Source organism: Bufo gargarizans, chromosome 10, assembly GCF_014858855.1.
Source record: "Bufo gargarizans isolate SCDJY-AF-19 chromosome 10, ASM1485885v1, whole genome shotgun sequence".
Taxonomy (NCBI): domain Eukaryota; kingdom Metazoa; phylum Chordata; class Amphibia; order Anura; family Bufonidae; genus Bufo; species Bufo gargarizans.
The window spans coordinates 22,826,243-22,851,491 of NC_058089.1; the positions used below are offsets into that span (position 1 = coordinate 22,826,243).

Genomic DNA, 25,249 nt, shown 5'->3' on the forward strand with positions numbered 1-25,249 from the left:
ACGCTCCCATTCACTTCTATGGGGAGCCGGCGTGGTGGCCAGACACGAGTCAGATTAGGGTTCCCTTGGGCCCAACCTATATATCATCAATAGTGTCTAACAAGTTTTGATTTAAAGAAATAAGTGATTCTAGTGGTAAGTGATTATCCAAATTGGATTCTCTGGGACCTTTGGGGTTCAACAGAGAATCCTCTCCTCTGGAGGGTCAGCCCGGCTAAGGCTACTTCCGCACAGAACGCAAGTGTGAATCAGTCATGGACGGATCCGTTCAGATAATACAACTGTCCGCATCCGTTCTGAACAGATCGGTTTGTATTATCTTTAACATAGCCAAGATGGACCCGTCTTGAACACCATTGAAAGTCAAAGGAGGACGGATCTGTTTTCTATTGTGCCAGAGTTTGGCTCAGTTTCATCAGATGTAGTCTGTCTCCAAAGCGGAATGGAGACTGAACTGATGCATTCGGAGCGGATGCTTTTCCATTCAGAATGCTCAGTTTTGGACCGCTTGTGAGAGCCCTGAACAGATCTCACAAACTGAAAGCCAAAACGTGAGTGTGAAAGTAGACCAAGTATACAGGTCCTTCTCAAAAAATTAGCATATTGTGATAAAGTTCATTATTTTCTGTAATGTACTGATAAACATTAGACTTTCATATATTTTAGATTCATTACACACAACTGAAGTAGTTCAAGCCTTTTATTGTTTTAATATTGATGATTTTGGCATACAGCTCATGAAAACCCAAAATTCCTATCTCAAAAAATTAGCATATCATGAAAAGGTTCTCTAAACAAGCTATTAACCTAATCATCTGAATCAACTAATTAACTCTAAACACCTGCAAAAGATTCCTGAGGCTTTTAAAAACTCCCAGCCTGGTTCATTACTCAAAACCGCAATCATGGGTAAGACTGCCGACCTGACTGCTGTCCAGAAGGCCATCATTGACACCCTCAAGCAAGAGGGTAAGACACAGAAAGACATTTCTGAACGAATAGGCTGTTCCCAGAATGCTGTATCAAGGCACCTCCGTGGGAAGGAAAAAGTGTGGCAGAAAACACTGCACAACAAGAAGAGGTGACCGGACCCTGAGGAAGATTGTGGAGAAGGACCGATTCCAGACCTTGGGGGAGCTGCGGAAGCAGTGGACTGAGTCTGGAGTAGAAACATCCAGAGCCACCATGTACAGGCGTGTGCAGGAAATGGGCTACAGGTGCCGCATTCCCCAGGTCAAGCCACTTTTGAACCAGAAACAGCGGCAGAAGCGCCTGACCTGGGCTACAGAGAAGCAGCACTGGACTGTTGCATGTCATTCGGAAATCAAGGTGCCAGAGTCTGGAGGAAGACTGGGGAGAGGGAAATGCCAAAATGCCTGAAGTCCAGTGTCAAGTACCCACAGTCAGTGATGGTCTGGGGTGCCATGTCAGCTGCTGGTTTTGGTCCACTGTGTTATCAAGGGCAGGGTCAATGCAGCTAGCTATCAGGAGATTTTGGAGCACTTCATGCTTCCATCTGCTGAAAAGCTTTATGGAGATGAAGATTTTATTTTTCGGCACGACCTGGCACCTGCTCACAGTGCCAAAACCACTGGTAAATGGTTTACTGACCATGGTATTACTGTGCTCAATTGGCCTGCCAACTCTCCTGACCTGAACCCATAGAGAATCTGTGGGATATTGGGAAGAGAAAGTTGAGAGATGCAAGACTCAACACTCTGGATGAGCTTAAGGCCGCTATCGCAGCATCCTGGGCCTCCATAACACCTCAGCAGTGCCACAGGCTGATTGCCTCCATGCCACGCCGCATTGAAGCAGTCATTTCTGCAAAAGGATTCCCCACCAAGTATTGAGTGCAGAACTGAACAAAGATATTTGAAGGTGGACTTTTTTTGTATTAAAAACACTTTTCTTTTATTGGTCGGATGAAATATGCTAATTTTTTGAGATAGGAAATTTGGGTTTTCATGAGCTGTATGCCAAAATCATCAATATTAAAACAATAAAAGGCTTGAACTACTTCAGTTGTGTGTAATGAATCTAAAATATATGAAAGTCTAATGTTTATCAGTACATTACAGAAAATAATGAACTTTATCACAATATGCTAATTTTTTGAGAAGGACCTGTATATGGTTCAGTGAGTGAGCAGTATCTAGAGCAAAGAAAAAAAAAAAAAAAAAAAACACACAACACACACACGATCATATGTTCAAACAGCCGCCTTCGTTGCAGACATCGAGAGACCCAGAAAAAGGATGTGAAAGCTGAAATCGCTTCACACATCAGACACTCAAAGTCAAGGATTGTCAATAATACCAATCACAGGAGTACTGCACGCCTGAACAACACCAACTATGGCAGCCTCAGGTCTTCTGAAGTGAATCTCCCCTAGGTAGCAATTATAAATAATTGCAGTCTATGGGAGAAGTGTTCAGATTACTACATGTTAAGTGGGAGGAAAAAATAAAAAATAAAAAAAAAAGGGTTGCCCGGATTCAGAGCTGTACTGAGCCATAACCCGATCTTTCACTCATTTAGCATGTACGAGTGGAGCATCAACACATTTCTTGCAGATGCTCCCCTTGCCCTGCATTGCACAGGGAAATGTTGGTTCCTAGTAAACTTCATTATTCTAGGTGGAGGTGACATCACTGCCACAAATGATCCTGGTGACATCACCGCCACAAATCGTGGTATATAGCGCTACCCTAGGAAGCATGCGCCTAGCACAGTGACAGGCAAACTGCAGCTCTCCAGCTGTTGCAAAACTACAACTCCCACCATGCCCTGCTGTAGGCAGTCTTTGCATGCTGGGAGTCGTAGTTCTGCACACTGTATCAAAAAAATTAACTAGCCATTTTGTCACTTTTTGTGCACAGCTATGGGTAAGCATAATGTGGGTTCAATATTCTTTAATGAAAAATGTGAACACAGCCACATACGTGGACATCTTCAAGCAACTATGAACAGTTTACAGACCAACAGAAGGAGTATTAAATAGCTCATGACAATATAGCCCTCTGAAGGTTGCATACACCTGGTATAAAAGTAAAACCTCTTACAGTCTATTTGGATCAACTAGTTTTTTTTATACAGATTGATCTTTATCAATTTATTTAAATAAAAGCAATACAAACCACTAATTTGCCTACTAATCCAAAGGCAAATTTTAACAGTGAAAACTGCAGGTTTGAAATTCTCACCAGTGCCAGAGCCACACGTGACCAGCACCCAATACAATGCTATATGTACAAAATTTAAACATAATTCATCTTCTTACAGAGCTGATAGGAGTCTTTTTTTCTAAACTCACAATGAGCAGTAGGACTCCCATACAGTAGCAATTGATATATTATCCCTACAATAAAAATATCAATTTACTAAATGCAGAAATTGTACTAATCCTTAAAGAGTCTTTATTTTTAAAATGAGACGCCCCTACCATACACATATATAAGAGAGCCTGTAACCAAAAAAAGTTATATATATATATAAAACAGATAAAATTGACGTTTAGACAGACAAGTTTAAGAGCAGCGTGCAGTAGTCCGAGGTGTGGGCCAGTAAGATTGCAGTTCCCTAAGCTCAGTATTTCTTCATCCCATAGCCCACAGCAAGATGCTGCCTGTTGCTGTTTAGCGGAGGCGAGTGCCATACTGCAGAACTAGTGCGCTTGTTATATCGTGGTTTGCTCTTATAAAACAGGTCTTCTAATTTTGGGCTGTCAATGATGCCATAGAATTTGTCCACATCTATGGGGTGGTAGTACTGCCGACACATTGCTTGGGATAGTTGATTTCCTATGACAATGGAAAAAAAATATATATTAAAATTCATTAGGCCTCCGCCGCTCTGCTTGGTGCCATTTTCTATTGATTTCACATTTAACATGTATTTTTTTTTTTCTGGCATTTAAAGGGGTTCTGCACTTTGTTTAAACTGATCTATCCTTTGGATAGATCAGCTTCTGATCGGCGGGGGTCCAACACCCGGGACCCCCACCGATCAGCTGTTTGAGAAGGCAGCGGTGCTCCAGCAGCGTTCTCACCGTTTGCCGCAGGCCCAGTGACGTCCCGACTAGTATCACTGGCCTGAGCGCAGCTAAGCTCCGTTCCCTTGAATGGAGCTTATCCCCACCCAGACCAGTTGATACAAGTTGTGACGTCACTCAGCCAGCGGTAAACAGTGAGAAGGCCGCGGCGCTGCTACCTTCTCAAACAGCTGATAGGCGGGGGTCCCGGGTGTCAGATCCTTGCCGATCAGAAGCTGAACCCCTTGAAGTACTATGGAGAAAATAGGTAAGGTGAGTTTTACATTTCACTACAGACAAATAAGGCCACAGTGATTTATTTTCCCCCAAAAAAATTGTGTGAGAGTATGTACCCCAATTTGTACAATACAAAATACTGTGACTAAACAGCACTCACCGGAGGCCCATGCTGGAATGGGCTTACGGGGTTTACTTTCGTCGTCTGTGGAATCATCACTATTCAGGTCCATGCCATAGTCATCTTCGTTGATTTTCATAGATGGAGCTTTGTAGCCCTTTGGAGTCATCTCATAGGATTCACAGGCTGGGGAGTTCTGTGAGAAGACAAATGTGTGAAGGTAAAGGATATTTGTAAATCTGAGAGAGTTTGTTCTAAGTGTCCTTTTTAAATCCTTACAGAATATGATGTCATTCTGACGGCAATGCATGTGCATGAGAAATTATACCTCACTTACATGCTCAGGAAAAAAATAATTGCCCACAATGTGCTGCGGGTTTAAAATTCACAACTTGTTTATAATTTTTTTTTTAATAATTCTCTTTTTATTAATACGTTATCCACATAATAAATCATACATTACAAATATTTAAGTACTTTTGAAAAAGAGGCGTACCACACCAACTGGTCAGCAAAGTATTACATCGCATGTCACACATATAACCTGTCTCTTATTTAAGCAATGGTCTTCCAACCTGACTTATCACGTATTGTGAGACATACGATACACATACACTGTTGATTCAAAAGTTCTGTAGTGGAAGTCTTTTCACGAGTAAGAAAACATAGAACACATAGAACACTGAATCGATGTATAAAAAATTAAATACAATGAAATGTTGAGTAGGTTCACTCTAATAGAAGCTATATCCTTATAGCTTTTGGACCAGAGCACTATATTATACTTTAGTCTGGATACCCAAACCTTTCCCACAAACTTATATTTATCCCTTTAGATGATATGTTGTTTGACTTTTAACTCCACCCTCCCTTGTTAACCCCTAGAGGGTCTCCTTATTCCACCCCCCCCCCCCCCCCCCCACAAGGAGGGAAGAAGAGCAGTGGAAGAACGGGAGCCCAGTACACAAAACCAGATTGTGTTCACTCACGTTGTTGAGCTTCCATGTGCAACTTCCATGGGCCCCAAGTGTCCAGAAAACCTTGCCTATTATGGTTTTCCCAGCTCGCTAGCTCCTCCATTCTACATATGTGATTCATTTTATCGTACCACATTGTTATACTAGGTGGATCAGTGTTTCTCCATAATGATGGAATAAGTAATTTGGCCGCTGCAATCATATGTGTCTGAAGGTTATTTTTATGGGGAATAAATTTGCCTTCTGGTTTCCATAGTAAAACTAGAGAAGCAGAGAGTGATAAATGTCCTGGGCAGATCTTATTGATGGTGTCCTCCACTAATTTCCAGAATTGCTTAATTTTCGGGCAATACCACCATATGTGGGAAAGGCTACCCAGACCTTCTAAGCATCTCCAGCATTCACTCGAGTTACTGATGTGGATTTTATATAGAAATTCAGGTGTACGATACCATCTAGTGAGGGTTTTAAGTGAGTTCTCTTGCACTTTGACACATCTAGAGAATCCGTGCGAATGTGACATAATAAAGGATCTGCTCAAATTATCTAAACTGATACCTAATTCTTTTTCCCAATCACCTATGTAAGAAGGGGCCAGATCTCCTTTTTTTTCTAAAATCTGTCGGTAAATTAGTGATAGACCCTTAGTTGGTGATTTTGGGAGCAGTACCATGGTCTCCAGCCAAGAGGGGTCAACCTTCTGCAGTCGGTTAGAAGAAAGGAACTTCCTACATGTAACTTCAAAATCCCATCTCTGTATATCTGAACCAACACTCGGCGGTTCACCCCTGAGAGATTTATAGAAATCAGAGGTGGGAGTTAATTTCAGTAGATCCCCCAATCTGAACTCAGACACTGAATCCCAAACTGGGCTAGCTTCCATCACCTTGTCCGAGAGAGTATAGGGTAGTACATCAAGAGGCATAACCGGTGACAATCTCCCCCTACTAAGACTCAGTGCAGGTGACTTCTGGCATTCCTTAATAGTGCCTTTGGTAATGGCACTTATGAGTCCCAGTGTACCCAAAGAAGGAGCTTTGTGCCATAGCAGACATGCACCTTGTTTCCCTAGTATTTCTCTTTCCATACGCACATGCAGAGGAGGTTCTTTCTGTCTAGCTAAAGCTAACCATCTCTCTAGATGAATTGCCTGCACGTACGCATACATGTCAGGTAATGATATCCCTCCATGTTTCTTTTTCCTGGTGAGCAGGGAGAATGGCAACCTAGCTTTCTTGTTAGCCCATAAAAATTTACTAACGATAGACCTTATTTTGTCCAGAAAGGTTCGAGGTATCTCTATAGGTAGGGAGCGTAACAGGTATAGCATTTGTGGCAGAACATATGTAGTTATAACATTTTTCCTGCCTATCCAGGAGATCCTGGGTTTCAAGGGTTTATTTAGAAACACTTGGATTTTAGCTAATAGTGGTGAGTAGTTCAGGTGAAACAGATGGGTAGGATTGGCCGGTATCATCACTCCCAAATACTTCAACGCTGTGGATGGCCACTTAAAAGGGGACATATCCTTCAACTTTCTCATTTGTGTGGGAGTCAAAGAAACCCCAATGGCTTCAGATTTTTCTAAATTAATTTTAAAATTAGAGATTTCCCCAAAGATACGGAAGGTCTCTAGTATAGGTTTCATCGCCTCAATAGGATTGGTGACCATTAATAATAAGTCGTCAGCAAATGCTGCCATCTTATGTGAGTCACCTTTCAGTTGCAGTCCTTTGATAACGGGGTTCTGCCTAAATTTCAATAGTAATGTTTCTAGGACTAATATAAACAAGGATGGTGACAGGGGACATCCCTGTCTAGTACCGTTCCTGATAGCAAAGGAATCTGACATTGTGCCATTTACTAAAATACGGGCCGTGGGAGCTGAATACAGGGAGAAAATAGCATTGACAAATATCTCTGGGAAACCAAACGCTAATAATGCACTGCGCATGTATAGCCATCCAACTCTATCGAATGCCTTTTCGGCATCTGTCCCCAATAAGACCAGAGGCATATTTTTCTTTCTGGCAAAACAAACCGCATTCACCACTCGGCTAACGTTGTGCCTACCTTCTCTGCCCTGTACAAATCCTACCTGTTCCTCCCCCACAAGCCCAGGCAGCAAACCAGCCACTCGATGGCTCAGCAGTTTAGCCCACCATTTCAAATCCGTATTAAGTAGCGAGATCGGGCGATAGCTACCACATGCTTCAGGATCTTTTCCTTCTTTGGGTATAATAGTGATGGTTGCCGCCTGGGCCTGCGGAGGAAGGACAGAACCACTGAGGAGAGAATTACACAGTTTAGTAAAGCGCGGAATCAGCACATCAGCAAATTTCTTGTAATATACAATGGGGAAGCCGTCCGGGCCTGGGCTTTTCCCTATAGGGATGCTTTGAAGGACTTTAGTCACTTCCTCCTCTGTAAAAGGTCTCAATAGGTCCGTCTTTTCATTGTCAGACAAGGTAGGCATCTTAATAGAAACCAAAAAATCATCAATTCTATTCTGCAGAGAGATATTATCACTAGTCTCCGTCCTGTCTTCGCTCTCAATATTATATAGAGAAGTATAGAACCTGCAGAATTCCTTTGCTATTGCTGGGGTAGTAGTTAATCTATGCCCCTCTTTGGATTTGATTACTTGGATAAAGGACTTCTGCCTCTGGGATTTTAGCAGGTTTGTCATTAATTTGGATCCTTTGTCACCATGCGAGTAGTATTTGAAACGCAGCGCATGAAGTGTTTTCGCCGATTTTATGTTCAGTCTATCTTTAAGTTGTGACCTTAAGGATTTCAGTTGTTTCAGCACATCCTCCGTCTGATCCTTTTTATGAATCTTTTCTAGCGTGGAAATCTGCAAGAGCAGGGAATTTATTATCTGTGTCCTCTGTTTTTTAACTCTGGCTCCTATGCTAATAAATTCCCCCCTTACTACAGTCTTATGGGCTTCCCATAAAATCGGGCACGTTATCTGCGGGGACTCATTTAGGCTAAAATAATCTATGAGTGTCTTATTGATCCTTTCCTTGTGTTCTTTTTCTTCTAACAAAGTTGAGTTAAGCCTCCATGTCCAGGTCTTACCTGGCATATCTTTAATTTGCAGCTTCAACAGCACAGGGGCATGGTCCGAAATCGTGATAGATCCTATGGAAGACCCTTTAATTGCTGGTATAGCAATATTGGACAAAAATATATAGTCCAGGCGCTGATAAGAGCCATGGACCTTAGAAAAAAATGTGTAGTCCCTGACTTCTGGGTGAAGCAATCTCCATGCGTCGGATAAATTCCCCTCCTTCAAAGCAATTTGTAATCTACGTTTTTGTTTTTCTGAAATATGGGGTGTGGCAGATGTGGAGTCCATCTCATGATCCAATGTAAGATTGAAATCACCACCCAATATCAAGAGCCCCTCAGTGAAAGTTTTCAAAGATTCTAGCATCTGAATAATCCATTTAACTTGCCCTTTATTAGGAGCATATATAGCAGCTATAGTGATCATTGAGTTAAGGACTTTCCCTTTTATAAATAGAAATCTTCCATTAGGATCTATCAACTTTGCTGACACTTTAAATGGTAGGTTTTTGCTAAAACCGACAGAGACACCTCTGGATGCCGAGGAGTGGGTGGCATGATGCCAATCTGGGAAGAGTCTACTGGACATATTGGGGACGTGGTCGTGTCTATAATGTGTTTCCTGTAGAAGCACAATATCAGGGTTCTCTTTCCTAAGGGTGTGGTAAACTTGACTACGCTTCTGCGGGATGTTCATTCCATTCACATTTAGTGAGTAAATTGTGACGTGCGCCATATCAATGGGTTATAAGGCTTGCGTTACTGTTAAGACTGGTGCTCGTGAACCTTGAAGCTCGATTCAGAAAAAATAATATAAAAGCAAATAACAATAAAACAAATATCAACAGAATAGAAGGGCTTAGGAGCCCCATAGGCGCTACAATGCGCAATTTAGCAATAACATAGTTAAGGTAAGAGAGTGGGGGAGGGGACATAGGTAGAAACTGCTAGAAAAATCTAGATGTACCACTCACCCGACCCCTTAATTATTAGCAAACAAACTGACCGATAACTGAGACCTGATAAACTTTGAGTCCGACAGGCAGTTTAAAGAGATAGGGAAAATGTCATCACCCATCTCCTCATTATCCACGCTAAGCTCAAACAGCCGAACTACCCTTTCGGTCTCAAAGTAACATCAGATAGAACATATAAGTAGTGTGCTTGTAATAGCAGTTATCAACACTATTAAACCTCATAAACAGCGAGTTTCAAGCACTATAGTGTCTACTTATAAAATAGGGAGAAAAAATGGCGCTCACTGAAACAACAACAGCGAGAGATAATAAACCTGAGTTCTTTAACAACAACGAGAAGCAGATCAGTCCCCTGTCAGCATCTTCTTCTTGGTGTACTTTTGTTTGGACGTCGCTTGCCAGGGCGATGGTGCTACAAGCTTGGGCAACTTTTCCATGTTGGCAGACGGGAGCCAGGACGGTATGTCCAGCGGCGAAATCTCCAAAGCTTCCCACATCTTGGAGAGATCATCAGGATGACGAATTATTATCTGTCTGCCATTGATTGTGGTGCTAAGTCCAAAGGGGAAAAGCCACCTCATAGGCAGCTTCCTCTCCCTCAATGTAGCTGTGAGGGGCTTCAACGCCTTGCGTTTTGCTAGGGTGCTAGCTGCTAAGTCTTGAAACAATAGGATTTTGTTCCCCTCATAGATTATTTCTTCTCTCTCCCTTGCCGCTTTGAGAACTGCCGCTGTGTCAAGATAATTCAAGAGGGCACAAACTGTATCTCTTGGCGGGTCGCCTGCAGCAGGTTTAGGCCTAAGCGCCCTGTGCGCCCTTTCGATGGTGATAGTCTCAGCCCGCTCTTCTCCTACAAGCATGGCAAATATCTGTTTGACACTGTCCAATAGTGCTTCTGCCGCCACTGATTCGGGGATGCCTCTTAGTCTCACATTCTTTCTTCTCCCCCTATTCTCTTGGTCCTCTAAGTGGAGGTAGACGTTATCCACCTGGGAGCTGAGAGACTTCATTTGAGTTTGGAGGCCTTTGCTATGGTGTACTACCGCTATCTGGAAATCTTCCAGCGCTTCCACTCTTTGCCCCACGTGTGTTACCTCCGTTCTAATGGCCGCCAGCTCCGTCAGCACTGGTGACAGCGCCTGAGCCAAAGATTGTTGCAGGGAGTGCTGTAAGAAAGCTCTGGTAATCGGAGCAGGATCCAAATCTTCCGGCAGGTCCGACGGGGCACATGAGCTAGCGTCATCCGACTCCATGTCCAGAGCCGCGGCAGCTTCCTCCGCCGCCGCCATCTTTCCCCTCACTGCTGGAGACGCCGTCTTCTTATAGATATATTTATTCAAGTCTCCATGCGACTTTTTCACCTTGGTCGACTGGGTGACCTCCCCACCTCTCTCCTTGTTGAGTTTGCCCATAATCGATTCGGTCAGAGCTATGAAAAAGGCTGTTGGTCGGGTGCTATGGAGAGGAGCTCAGAGCTCACACGTCTTTCACCATGCTCAGTTGGCTCCGCCCCCCCTGAACTTGTTTATAATTTGTGCTGATTATAAAGGCTGAAAACATGATCCATTGTAGATCTGATATATGTGAACATGTCTTAAAGGGGTCTGGTCAGATGACCCATGTCCATAATGCATATGGATGTCGGATAGAGCCCCCACTAGAGAACTCCCTTATGAGCCAGGGCAGACAACCACCATGTAAGAACCTTACTTGCAACTGAGGTACTGGGCCTTCCATGCACTACAAGGATCATGGATGTTCATTAATTTCACTACAAATGAGTGGTCAAACAGACTAATGACTAACAGTTTATTGCTAGAAGTAGAGAAGTGACAGACATTTTAAAGTTTTTTTTTTTTTTTTTACAGGAGTACGATACCGATGACCTATTCCATCAGGGGGGTCCAACTCGGCACTGCTGCTGACCAGCTGTTTGAAGAGGCATGGTCTGTGTGCAGCTCAGTTCCATTCAAGTGAATGGGCCAAGACTGCAATACTAAGCACAGCCACTATAGACTATAGGCTGCTGTACTTACTGGAGTGCCACGACCTCTTCAAACAGCTGATACGTGGAGGTGCTGGGAGTCAGACCGACCACCGATCAGATATTGATGACTTATCCTGGGGGAAGGTCATCACCACTGTACTCCCTGGAAACTCCGTTAATAGGTTCTTTCACGAGGCAACCCCCTTAAAAGGAAATCTGTTCCCATGAAACTATACATCCATGCCTCCTGCTCTGTAACATGTCGCCTGGAGACTGCACAACATTTGCAATGACAGGCGCACTGGGATTCTCTTTAAAAATAAATAAAGTGTCCACTATGAACATTCAAGTTTAAAAGGGGTTGTCCGGGTTCAGAGTTGAACCCGGACATACCTCCATTTTCACCCCGGCAGCCCCCCTGACTGCTCGCGCAGGGCAAAGGCATTTTTTGGAGATTTGGTGACGTACCGGGGCTCTCCATGGGGCTGACAGGAAGCCCGGTGATGTCACTGGCACTGATGGGCAGGATTTAGCGCTGCCCTAGCCAGTAAAACGGCTAGGGCAGCGTTAAAAAGCCCACCCATCAGAGCCCTTGACATCACCAAACACACTACCGGGTGGAAGTTTCCACCCGGCAGTGTGTTATTGAAAACAAGAGACCTTGCCCTGCACTGCCTGGGTGAAAATAAGGGCATGTCCGGGTTCAGCTCTGAACACGGACAACCCCTTTAATATTTAGCATTGTGTGGCCAAACTTAACCATAATTCTTCTCCCATACCTGTATATCCATAGTTACATTCAGTGTTTGGGCACCAACAGCTGCCTGCTTTTCCTTTGCAATTCTCTCCTGCTCTTCTCGCAGTCTCTGCTCCTCCAGTTCTTTGCGTTTCTGAGCCTCCATTTCTTTACGCAATCTTTCTTGACGCTCTTGTTCCAACCTCTCTTGCTGCTCCTAGAAAAAAAACAAAACCATTACTTTAATTTGTGAGACATAAGAGGACAGAGATGAATGGAATAGAATCTCTCAATCATATGCCGACCTTCCTCTTGCGTTCTTCAGCCTCTTTGCGCTGTTGCTCTAGTTCCCTCTGTAACTGAAGTGCTCTCTCCCTTTCTAGGCGCTCCCTTTCCCTGTACAAATAAGACAAGGTTACGATACTATGGAAACACAGAACAGTCATAGGGCCCATGTTGTGGCAGAATGCTCACTCACTTTTCAGCTGCTAGTTGTCTTTCACGTTCCAGTTCCATTTTTTTGGCCTCAGCAAGCATTCTTTGCCTTTCCTGTTCCTCCTCTTCCCGCTTTTTCTGGAGAAGTTCTTCCTCCTAGAACACAAGTGTAGTACAAATCAATTGATACTTTAATAACTAAAATGGATTGTGTCATCTGAAAATGAGCCATTGTGCAAATCACGTTTTTAATGTTTAACATTTTTAAAGACTTAAATTTTCCATATCAATATCTATATTTGAACAAAAACCATAAAGTCATGCAGTTTTTACACTGATTAAAGCCTGTATTACACTGGAAGATTTTCTGCCAGATCGATAACGAGCTTTCGTAGTAAGGCTACTTTCACACCAATATCTCTGCTGGATCAGCAAAACCACTTCAGTTACTGATCATACAACCGTCTGCATCCGTTATGAACGGATCCGGTTGTATTCTCTTTAAAATAGCCAAGACTGATCAGTCATGAACACCATTGAAAGTTAATGGGGGACGGATCAGTTTTCTAATGTGTCAGAGAAAAGGGATCTGTGCCCATTGACTTACATTGTGTGTCAGGACAGATCTGTCTTGCTCTGTACCCAATCAGGGACAGAAAAACGCTACATGCAGCGTTATTCTGTCCGCGATGGGGACACAACTAAACAGAACGCATTCTGGTTCACTCCGTTTCGTTCAGTATTGTCTCCATTGACAATGAATGGGATCTGAAGGATCTCAATATCGGAAAGGGAAAGCCCAAGTGTGAAAATAGCCTTACACTCATTAACAATTATCTGGCAGTGTAATACTGCTACCAATTACCCATTGATCTCGTTCATCGAGCAATCGTGGTCTTTCAGCATGCTGAAAGATCACAATTTGTCGGTGGCAGTTCATGGTGTCTGATCACGATCTGCTACTGGCAAATTAACTAGACAGCATGGGGACAAGCAATTACATGCTGGGGAGGAGATTGCTGCATGTAATCATCAGTCTCCTCAGCTAGCAAGCATGCAATCGCCTGCAGAATCTGGCTGTGTGATACAGCCTTAAAGGGGTTGTCCAAGTTATAGTTATTGATGACCTATCCTCAGGATAGGTCATCAATATCAGATCGCCTGGTACAACACCCCGGCCGATCAGCTGTTTGAAGAGAAGGCGCATGCCGTGTCAGCGCTGCCGCCTCTTTATTGTTCACCTTCTCGCCGTTGCATCTGCAGCAGTGAGCAGGTGTAATTACACCTAACCTCCCCATTCATTTCAATAGGACGGATCGTTCCCATACACTTGTATAGGAGCGATCCGTACCATTTAAATTAATGGGACGGCTTGGGTGTAATTACACCTGCTCACCGCTGCAGATGCAACAGCAAGCAGGTAAACAATGAAGAGGCAGCGCTGGCATGGCGCGCGCCTTCTCTTCAAACAGATGATCTGATCGGCAGAGGTGTCGGACCCCAGCCAATCTGATATTGACGATCTATCCTTCGGATAGGTCATAAATAAATATAACTTGGACAACTCCTTTAAGCCTAACAGGCTCCACTTAGTCTGTACGGATCACTTTAATGCAGTTACCTGCTTCTGTCATTCTAATCATACCTGTGCCGATATCACCTTTGTGTACAGATAAGACAGGATCCACTATTCACAATGATCGTCAAAGCTACAATGACCTCTGCACAGGTCAGAGCATGCCTAGAAAACTCCCAAAGAAGTCAATGCGGTCTACTCCTCCTGACCATTGTGTATGGACCATGTGGCTCCTATAAAAGCAATTTTCTTAATGCTCTCTAAATGCGGCGAACAGCTCAGGCAAGATGGCTGCCCTCAATCTTCTTCAGGAAATAGAATTTAAAAAAAAGGAGCCAGACGCATAAGGTAACTATACACTGTAGTTTCTAGGGTACTGCAGCTCAGGTCCTATTCACTACAGTGTATGGCACAGTCTACTTCCAGTTACAAAATTAGTAGCTTCCAGAGACCCCTTTAATCTGATATCAATGACAAAACCTGAGGGTAGGTCATCAATATCTTACATACCGTTTAAAAAAAAAAAAAAAAAAGAAAAAAGCTAAGCTTTTAAATGATTAGGTTATTGGCTTCTCCAAACATACCAGCTGTTTAGCTTTCAGTTTCCGTGCTTCCTCCTCCTGCCGTCGCCTGTTCTCTACCTCCTCCTGTTTTTTAACAGTCATTTTCTTTTTGGCCTTCTCCTCAGCCAAGCGGTCCTCTCTCACCTGTGTTATGTCAAAGTAAAAGCATTGAACAGGGGGACTAACTCCAAGTCATTTTCTGTTTTAACCTACAGAAAGGCTTTACAAATATTGTTTGTGTACCACAGAGATAAAGCAATGAGATCAATATACAATTGCATAAAAGGATTATAGGTCAAAATGTTAGCTGCATGCTATTTCAGACTGGTAAGAGAACGACTGAAGTGTTCTGCTTAATTCCAAACTGATCCCAGGAGGAGTTATCACACTTTAGAAACCCTAGAAACATCTGCGTTAGGTCTTGGGGGGGGGGGGGGGAAACAAAACAAGAATTTGGAATTTAGGTGGGGCACCTTTTCACTCTTCTCATCTATTTGTGCAAGTTTCTGTTCCATTTTCTTCTTTTTCTCTTCTTCCAATTGCTCTACTCTCTCACGAGCCTGCAGGACCTTACGTTGACGCTCTTCTCTCCTCCTATATTTAACAAAACAAAACTAAAAAATTTAACATCAAGTAACAAAGGTTTTATTATACCTGAAATGTGCATATTTACTAAGAATTTAAAGGGATTCTGTCACCAGGTTTCACCCGTCAGCTAAAAATATGCTGATGTTCAGGGCGTCTTCACGATTCCTAATGTGGGCTTCTAAATGTCATCTGTAGGCTTATTTAGCTAAAAAAAAAACAGCTATTACTAACCTGACAAACAAATAAGGTGCCCAAGGGGATGTTGATGGATGCAAGGTGCCGGCCGCACCCACCGCCGTTCGTGCCCTGTGCCGCCTTTCCAGACTTCTGTGCCGCCTCTCGCCCCCCCCCCCCCGCCCTCCTCCTCCTGCTGTAAGATCTCACGCATACAGGGGTTGAGCAAAGTGCCGGCGCATGCGCACTTCGCTGTATGAAGCCAAATGGAGAGGTCTGCACGGGCGCATCAGGCAGAGCCCTGTGCGCAAGTGCGAGATCTTACAGCAGAAGGAGTGGGAGGGAGAGCGAGAGGCGGCACAGAGGATTAGGAGGCTGCGCAGAAGTCTGGAAAGGCGGCGCTGGGCACAAACGGCAGCGGGTGCGGCCGGCACCTTGCATCCATTAACATCCCCTTGGGCACCTTATTTGTTTGACTGACAGGTTAGTAATAGCAGTTTTTTTTAGCTAAATAAGCCTACAGATGACATTTATAAGCCCACATTAGGAATCGCGAAGACGCCCTGAACATCAGCATATTTTTAGCTGACAGGGGTGAAACCTGGTGACAGAATCCCTTTAAATTGTAAAAGTTACTACAGAGTTACTTACAACTTGAGTTCCTCCTGTTTGCGTTTCTTTCCCTCCTCTATTTTCTGCTTGCGTAGAACTTCAGCCGCCTCTTTCTTGCGGAGAGTTTCCAGGCGTTGGCGCTCTTTCTCCTATGAATTTAAAAGAGATAAGTACTTACATTAAACCCCCACCATAAATACAATCTTCGGGAGGGGGAGAGAAAAAGAAAAAAAAAGAAAAAAAAAAAAAAAAAAAAAAAACACAGAACACCTGCCACCAAGCCTTGTGACTCATCCCTTGCCCTGACAAAACAGATCTCAGACACCAGTGACATCTTTAAAGAGTTGATAAGTACTTACATCTGTCTGGATATAGCGAAGGGGGGGAAAAAATATTACATAGTAAGTAAACAAACAAAAAAAAAAAACACGCGCAAAATAAGTGCATTATAAGCAGACATGTTCTGATTAGTGTTGAGCAAACTTCTGTTTTCATGTTCAGTTTCGGGACATCTAAGGATTCCGCTACCATGGACCATAACTTATGGTCCGTGGTATTGGAATCCATAACGGAATTCTTAGATAATCCGAAGCTTGTACGCCGAACTTGAAAACAGAAGTTTAGTCAACACTAGATTTTTAAGATCATGGATTAGAGCAAAGTATTTTTTTTTTAGAATGTACCTACTTTCAGGTGGCTCATAATATTACATTTCTGCCCAATTTCTCTCCATTACACGACTTGTACCTGACTTTTTTAGTAGTCTGTCCCCTTTGCAGGCTCCATCTCTAATTTTCAATTCAAACTGAGCTACAGGGTGAGGCCATCTACTAAGATCTTATATACACAACACATATTGGAAAGTCAACTCTGCTCCAATATACTCCTACCACTCAGAAGCACCCTAAAAGGACATTTGAGAATTACTCAACAGCACTGATGTGTGATTCAAGCACTCAGGACTAGAAAAGTCAGCTGCTCCAGCCTGTCTTGAGCCATGTAACCGTGCCGCTGATTTCCCAATGAACAAGCAAACATTGTTTATGCAGCACATTAAAAGGGTTGGCAACTTGGTCCACTGTTGATGAATGTTACCAATATAGACTTTGTTGATATTCGCCATTTTCTATATTTCATGAGATATGCCTTGTAGGCCAAGTCTTTTGTACTGTCCGCACAGATGTCCTGTCCATAAATTAGCTGCTGATGCACGTGATCTACTAACATGACCAGGCAAATCACTTACAATGCACCTGCACTGTGGCAACTCTAGAGAGTGTTAGAATGAAGGAGACCGAGTGATGTGTCTGGTCACATGACCCTCCATCAGCGGTCATCCTATGGACAAAACCTTTATGCAGACAGCACAGAAGACTTAACAACCAAGGAAACATGGCGCACAATATCAAATTCTGTATTAAGTGCCACACAGTCATCTTACAAAGACAGTCATTCAACAGTGGACAAAAAAAAAACAAAAAAAAAAAACACATTTAAAGTGCTGAATGCCATATGATTAAAAGTAGCCAGGAAGTGGCCAACCACTTTAAATCAATTTATGGGCAGCAGAATATGCTGAATAAGCAGCGATCTGCTGCCCGGAAACAATGAATCTGTACGAGGAAGGGCGATTGCCTCCATTGACAAGCAGTCAATTATTGGAAAGGAACTGTTCATTCCCGACAACTGCTTCCTCAGTCGGCGCATGTAAAAGGTGACTTTATGCCATTCTTTAGATATTACAGTGTCAACTGCCCAGGGTCCCTACTGAATGAGCACAGATCAAGACTTCTGAGCACTGTATGGGAGCCAGAGATGAAGTCTTATCTTTTGCATTGTAAGAGTACCATACAGCATGTCTCATGAAACGTGTAGTCAATGTTTCTTTAGCCTAATAAGTTCCACATACCTTGGGGTCTACTTTCAGAGGAGTGTTGCGCTTTATAAAGGATTTTGCAATGAGACATTTCCCAATAGAGCCTGGAGTCATTAGCAGTTGATTTTTCTGTACTGTATGCAGGAAAGTCCTCATATGAGGAGGCGGCTTTATAACCTAAAGAGGCAGATTGAGATAACCACAATTAACTACATTACAGCCTAATGTGTCATCAGAAAATTAAGACTTTTGGGTGAGGAAATTTTTTTTATTCTATTTAAAACCACCATAAATTCCAGCTGTTTTTGCACTGGCCACTAAGCCTAATAGGGGTCACTTCTTGGTCTGTGCAGATAACTTTACTGTAGTTACCTGCTTATCTATCATTCTAATCTTGCCTGTAATAAAGCAATACCACCATTTACAATATGATTTTCAAAGCTCATCTATTCTTTCTTTGTACAATGACCTCTGCACAGGTCACAGAGCAGGCCTAGAAAACTCTCCCATAGAAGCCAATGAGGTCACGTCCTGACTTGTGACCATGGAACATGGGGCCGCCGTCAAGAAATTTTTAATGCTGTTACCATGCTCAGGTAAAATGGCAACCCCATAACAAGTCCAGAAAACGTTAAAAAAAAAAAATGCTGGAAATAAAATCTGATTAGAAAAAAAAAAAAAAAGGAGATGTGACACCATCTGGTTTTAACTGGCAGATAACATTTTTGGCGACACATTTCCTTTAAGAGGATGTAAACTTACTTTACTGGGAGGACATGGGGGAGAAGGAGTCTTCTTCCTAGGAGGAGAGTTCACTTGCTCATTAATGGATTGGTCACCATCAGATAGATCATCCATAGCACGCTTATAACTTTTCCTCCTGCTGTAAGAGAATTGATACCATTTATAAAGCTACAATACACCAATATGTATTGGCCCCCAGATGAAGTTTGCAAAAAGGCACAATTCAAGGCAAACCTCAGAACAGTCATTGATAATGGCCCTTAAATCCCAGCTTTTAATAATTCATCAGGTTTATTGCCTCCTACGCCAAAGGCACTTTAGGCATTTACCTTATAGTTTGATCATCCGTGTCTGAAACAGTTTCTGTAAAGAGCAAAAAAAAAAAAAATATATACGTCAGATTTATAATAAGGTATTTAAGTTCTCTGAAATCACCACCTAAATAAAAGGGAATCTGATTAGAAATAACTCTCACTTTTAACTCATTAAAGTTTGTTGTTTCAGGCAATTTTTCAGAAGGAGCTGTGTGTGTACGAGGAATAACTTCCCGGCCTTTGTATCTGAAATTTTTTAGCCGATTTCATCTCTGCAATCAGTTACTCCAAGTTACTAGCTGGTTTCATGTTTGCCCATACACAGGGCATAAACAGGGACCCCTGCTTCCTAACTCTCCAAAGCACACCCTCAGAAGCTATGGAAGACATTATCCGGCAGAATTATGCAGTTTAATTAGCTGTTGGATTAATATTTAATCTGATAACCTCTACAATAGCTTTAAGGGGGTTCTCCTTTAAAGGGTTGACCCATGTGGGACACTGATGACATATCATTAGGATGTCAAACACTGGCTCCATGTGTCATAAGACGTTTTTAAGTTTTCAGAGCTAATGAAAGAAAGCATTATATCTTAAACATGTCAAAATGATACCAACCAGCAGTCATCTGTTGAGGCTCAGAGTCGGCCTGCTTGCTAATTGCGATCTTGTTAAAAGCCCGTGTTCGCAGAGAACGTTTATGGTCTTCAGGGGCCTAGAAAAGTGGCAAGTGTGCAACATTACTACACGTTTGATCAAAGAGCTTGACAAATATTTAAAGGGATGCGCAGGGTCCAGGTAAATAAAAGGCTGTGCAATCTCTCAATATAATGGATTTCAATTTAGACACCAATATGTTTGCAGTCAGTGGCTATAAATCCTATTTGCATCCAGAAAGTTAACTCTGTACAGACTTATACTTCAGAGATGGATATTTATCCAGTCTAGACAATCCTCTGAAGTAAACAGATCAGTAGTCCTATGTCCTAACAATCGGCTGTGATATCTGTGTATAAAATGTAATACACTTGGAGCCAAGGGTATTTAAGCACTGGGACTGCTGTGTTGTCAGGAGCAAAACATTGCTCATAATTCAGGACCAGTAAATAAGTAAGAGTCTGTTCACACGTGTTGTGCTTTCTGGTATAAACTGCCAGATAGACCACACTGATTGAAGTCCATCAGGTTCTACCAAGGTGTCTGAAAGTTTATTTTAAGAAAAAAATGGATACTTTTGACGGAACTGTCGGGGGGGGGGGGGGGGTTTGTGTGGTCTGGACTACAGAAGTGTGCGGCTTTATCATGCTGTCAGTATCATTCTGTTACAGAAAGGTCAGGCAGAGGCACACAGCATTAGTAAATCATGATAATGCCATGCGCTTTTGTAGTCCAGACCCCACAATCGCCCTCACATGGAGCGCGATTCCCACAAAGGACACGCTCGTGTGAAAGAGCCCCAATTCAATCCCAGTGTACTAAAGAGTATGCTCAATAGGGTCTGTCCTGTACCACAAGGGTTCATAGTTTTGGTGGAACGTGGCAGAGCCTCCAAAGCAAATGTCGATAGAACCATAGCCAATTCACATATACAACTAACCATTTACTGCTGCTACATATGTAAACAATTGTGTCCTTACCTCCTCAACAGGTTGGGCAGTTTCTGGTCTGTAAAAGAAGTTATAATATGTGTGAAGAAAGGAAATGTACAAGTTTAGGTGTACACTTCACCTACAGTAATATTTCACTGCAGTCTGAGGAACTTTGTTTTGGCTTTCGTTATACTGTGCTTATTGGGAGGTATCTTAATATATAATCTTTTGTGCATAAAAAAAATGGCCCACATTTACTAAAGTGTCTGCGCCACATCTGTATAAAATATATATACGCAAATACTTTGCTGGAAATGGGGCAGGAGCTAAAAATGCACCATTTTGTATCAAAGTTTCGGGGGCAATTCTAGCATAAAAATCTCTCAAAGTAAGCCAACCAATAGTTGGTATAGTCAATGAAAAGCGTCTATCCCTGCACTAGATTTATCCTCCAGCCTAAGCCTGTGATAAATCTGATGCAGGTCTTATAGGATCAGTAAATTTGGGCCAATGTGCACAGTTCTAAGAGCTACGGATACAAAAACCAGTGCGAGACTGATCCATAAAGGCAGCCTTATGGGAAAGGGCAAGTAAAGGGTACATCAGTGCTCCAAAATCACAGCTCAGCAACAGAAATTCTAACTACAGTACAACTGACAGTACATATCCTATAAAAGTTACATAAAAGATGTTAGAAAAAGTGAAATTGCTCCTACTTGATTTTCACAGTGATTTCGTCATCAACTATTTCAACAGAGCTCTGGTCTAAAAAGGAAAAAAACATAATATAAGATATAAAACCTGCGGGGTAACATACTGCATATACAGCACCAATGCTTTGGACACTTACAGCTCTTATAGCTAGAAGAAGTTGATATCTCTGAAGTTTTCTTCCGTGAAACTGAGCGGCGAATGGATTTACGCACGGCTTCTTTGGTCATACTTTCACGTTTGTTAGCGAGAGAGTACTGGTTAGCCAGAGATGCTCGACAGCTGGTTGATTTCCGTCCAACGATGCTACGGCGGACAGACCGACGGTCAGATTTTGACCCTGTGGGTGTCACACTGTAGTTTGACAGTTCAAGAGCAAGCTGCTTTGCATCTTGTGCAATAGGCGGAGGAGAGTCAAGTGTTAGATCTATAGACCCTGCTTGCACCTTAGGTGTGGAGCTGTCGGCAATCTTTAATTTGGCTGCAGTGCGACTATTTTTCTCAGGAGTGACAGGAGCTGATGGCTCATCAGTAGAGACTGCTGGTGGAGCAGGTGGGATAGGTGGTGCAGAGGAAGTTGGAACAACAGTTTCTAGGAGAGGATTTTTTTCCATAGAGACTGACTTAATCACCTCTGAGAGCTGCACCTCTGCACTACGACGTTCCTCTGAACTAATCTTCACCTGCAGAACACGGTCTGTAGGCATCAATGTGTCTTCTAGTGGTTTCTCAGCTACAGGCATGCATGTTATGCTGGCTTGTGCCTTGGATCTTGTCATTTTCTTAGGCTGCTGCTCGGTCTCATCCTTAATGGATGTATCTAGTGGTTTAGCTATATTTCGAGAAGACAACCTGCGTACTGATGTGGTCCAGCTGACACTACTTTTCCTCCTGGATATCCTGTAGAAACAAGGTGGAGATTTATTAATCTTCTCTTAAATTTGGTACATCATCTTCTACCAGCCTGGTCTAGTTTTAAGCTGCCTACACTTAATATAGTGGCTCATGACGTGTGAAAGATCTGGTGCATCCTACTAGACATGTTACACAACCTTGTCTAGTTTACTTTAGACCAATAGTGTGCCAAAGCTTTGATGCAATTTGGTACATTTCAACCTACAAACCCCCCCCCCCCTTTATTTTTTTTTTTAAGAGCCTTTTCTAAATTTCAATAAAAATCGGAAAAAAAAAAGAAACATCTAGCGAGGTGCAAAGTGTCTAAAATGCATATTACATCTGGGGCAAGGCTTGTAATGCCAGTCTTCTTCCAAAGAATTCTGGTGTATTTGGCTTATTAAAATCTCCACCAAGGTGTTAAAAGGAACCCGAGATGAGTCCTGTCCCTGAGATGAGGCAGGGACAGGACTCATCTCAGGTTAATTTGCATATGTATCAAATCTTTTTTTTTTTTTACACAATAAAAGCACACAGAGCTATGGGGGCTGGGTATTGCGGATGTGCTAGCAACCCATGTCCTCAGCTCTATACCCAAAATCCAGGTAACAGGTTCCCTTTAAACATTTTTCCCCTGTATTAAGTCACAAGGCTTAGTTGCCAATGCTCCTCTTACCTGCGCCCACTGGGATCTCGATTCTCAGGCACAATCGATGTTCTCTTCTTTCTACGTCTCTTCTGAGATGGAGTCTTTGGCATTAGCTCTGGCTCAGCAGTGAAATCACTGATAACAGAAATCACATGCATTTAGAAAACATTCTGCATAGCGCAATACACGGACAAGCAGATAACATAACCAACGCAGATTACTGCCCATAAGCAAGTTGTTTTTACTTCTCTTCACCACCTCTAGGATAGATTCTTACTTTTGTCTGAAGACTTGGTAAGTCATACCCCAGACTGTAGTAGCCAAATAGGTGCAGTGTGATGTAGTCTGTACCTATAGAACCTTGCTGTAGGTCAGCAAAGAACGTAACAGAAGCCTATACACCAATCTGTGGTCATTCCATATGGAATTCACAGCTGATGAACACGTAGGACACTACTGCTAGGTGTCTAGTCATTCTAAGGCCTCATGCACACGACCGTTGTGCCGTTTTCTTTTTTCGCGGACCCATTGACTTTCAATGGGTCCGTGGAGAGAGAAAAAAAAAACAAAAAAAACTGAAAATGCACCGTTTTGCAGCCGCATCAGTGATCCCTGTCCGTCCAAAAAATAGGACCTGTCCTATTTTTTGACCAACGGTTCACGGACTCATTAAAGTCAATGGGTCCGTGAAAAAACACGGATGCACACAAGATTGGCATCCGTGGCCGTAGGTTACTTTTACACAGACGGATCTTCGTGAAAACTCAGATCCGACAGTATATTCTAACAGGCGTTCCCATGGTGATGGGGATGCTTCAGGTTAGAATATACTAAAAGAACTGTGTACATGACTGCCCCCTGCATTTAACACATTGGTGGCCAGTGCGGCCGGCCCCCCCTCCCTCCCCTGTAGTACTGTAGATTCATTGGTGGCCAGTGGGCCCCCCCCCTCCCTAATAAAATCTCCCCCCTATCATTGGTGGCAGCGGAGAGTACCGATCGGAGTCCCAGTTTAATCGCTGGGGCTCCGATCGGTAACCAGGATGCTACTGCAGTCCCGGTTGCCATGGTTACTTAGCAATTTGTAGAAGCATTATACTTACCTGCGATGTCTGAACCAGGCCGGGCGCTCCTCCTACTGGTAAGTGACAGATCTGTGCGGCGCATTGCTTAATGATCTGTCACTTACCAGAAGGAGGAGCTCCCAGCCAGTCACAGACATCGCAGCTCGCAGGCAAGTATAATGCTTCTAGAAATTGCTAAGTAACCATGGCAACTGGCCTCGAATGAATCTACAGTACTACAGGGGAGGGAGGGGGGGGCGGCCGCACTGGCCACCAATGTGTTAACTACAGGGGGGGGGGGGGGGGGGTTCTGCCCCCGACTGCCTGGCAGCAGTCATGTACACAGTTCTTTTAGTATATTCTAACCTGAAGCGTTCCCATGGTGATGGGGACGCCTCTGTTAGAATATACTGTCAGATCTGAGTTTCACAATGTAACTCAAATCCGATGGTATATTCTAACAGAGGCGTTCCCATGGTGATGGAGACGCTTCAAGTTAAAATATACCATCGGATTGGAGAAAACTCCGATCCGATGGTATAAAAGGGACTCCTGACTTTACAATGAAAGTCAATGGGGGACGGATCCGTTTGCAATTGCACCATAGTGTGTCAACGTCAAACGTATACGTCCCCATTGACTAGCATTGTAATTCAGGACGGATCCGTTTGGCTCCGCACAGCCAGGCGGACACCAAAACGACTTTTTTCATGTCCGTGGATCCTCCAAAATTAAAGGAAGACCCACAGACGAAAAAAAACGGTCACGGATCACAGACCTACGGACCCCGTTTTTGCGGACCTTAAAAAAAAAAAAAAAAACGTCGTGTGCATGAGGCCTGTATTAGCACAGCTACTCAAACAGATTAAGTTACTTGGGATCTTAAGCTGCCAAACCCACCTGCTGAACATCTTTCTGGCTGCATCTTCTATCTCCTGGAGCCATACCATATGCTTGCTGTCTAGAAGACGAAAAAAATCCTCTGTCTTGCGGGCATAAACCTGCAGAAGCTGTGAAAGGCTCTCCGGATCGTTCATGGTGGCACCTGTAGAGAAAGTAGAAATAGAGCTTAGGCCAGATTTAAATGGCTTGTATTAAAGGGGGTTTAGGAGACCCATTTTCAGATTGGTGGTAGGTTAGGCGCTTCTGCCTTGTCACAGTATACCAAGCATAGTGCTGTTTATTGGATAGCGGCTCTGCTTGCTATCACAGCTCAGCCCTATTCACTTGAATGGGACCTAGCTGCAAAAAGGCCATGTAAGCAATGAACATAATGTCACTGGTCCAACAAGATGCAGCAGCTCCGAAGCCTCTTCT

General features: G+C 43.1%; 1 protein-coding gene across 2 annotated transcripts in view; it reads right to left on the reverse strand.

The window, feature by feature from the left end:
- Positions 1-2,906: 2,906 nt before the first annotated feature.
- Positions 2,907-25,249, reverse strand: part of LOC122920766 (inner centromere protein) — a 29,420-nt gene continuing 7,077 nt past the window's right edge. The window contains exons 2-19 of one of the 2 annotated variants that reach the window (XM_044270484.1): positions 24,833-24,977; positions 22,896-23,003; positions 21,465-22,225; positions 21,331-21,379; positions 20,663-20,690; positions 19,644-19,740; positions 19,041-19,074; positions 18,730-18,850; positions 18,001-18,144; positions 16,451-16,456; positions 16,131-16,240; positions 15,191-15,311; positions 14,739-14,861; positions 12,622-12,734; positions 12,449-12,539; positions 12,187-12,360; positions 4,431-4,587; positions 2,907-3,803 (exon numbers count right to left, since the gene is read on the reverse strand). In XM_044270484.1, coding sequence (XP_044126419.1) covers positions 3,589-3,803; positions 4,431-4,587; positions 12,187-12,360; positions 12,449-12,539; positions 12,622-12,734; positions 14,739-14,861; positions 15,191-15,311; positions 16,131-16,240; positions 16,451-16,456; positions 18,001-18,144; positions 18,730-18,850; positions 19,041-19,074; positions 19,644-19,740; positions 20,663-20,690; positions 21,331-21,379; positions 21,465-22,225; positions 22,896-23,003; positions 24,833-24,969 — 2,589 coding nt within the window. In that variant the 5' untranslated portion in view covers positions 24,970-24,977 and the 3' untranslated portion in view covers positions 2,907-3,588. The remainder of the gene's footprint in view (positions 3,804-4,430; positions 4,588-12,186; positions 12,361-12,448; positions 12,540-12,621; positions 12,735-14,738; positions 14,862-15,190; positions 15,312-16,130; positions 16,241-16,450; positions 16,457-18,000; positions 18,145-18,729; positions 18,851-19,040; positions 19,075-19,643; positions 19,741-20,662; positions 20,691-21,330; positions 21,380-21,464; positions 22,226-22,895; positions 23,004-24,832; positions 24,978-25,249) is intronic. The other variant, XM_044270485.1, reaches the window with a different exon arrangement.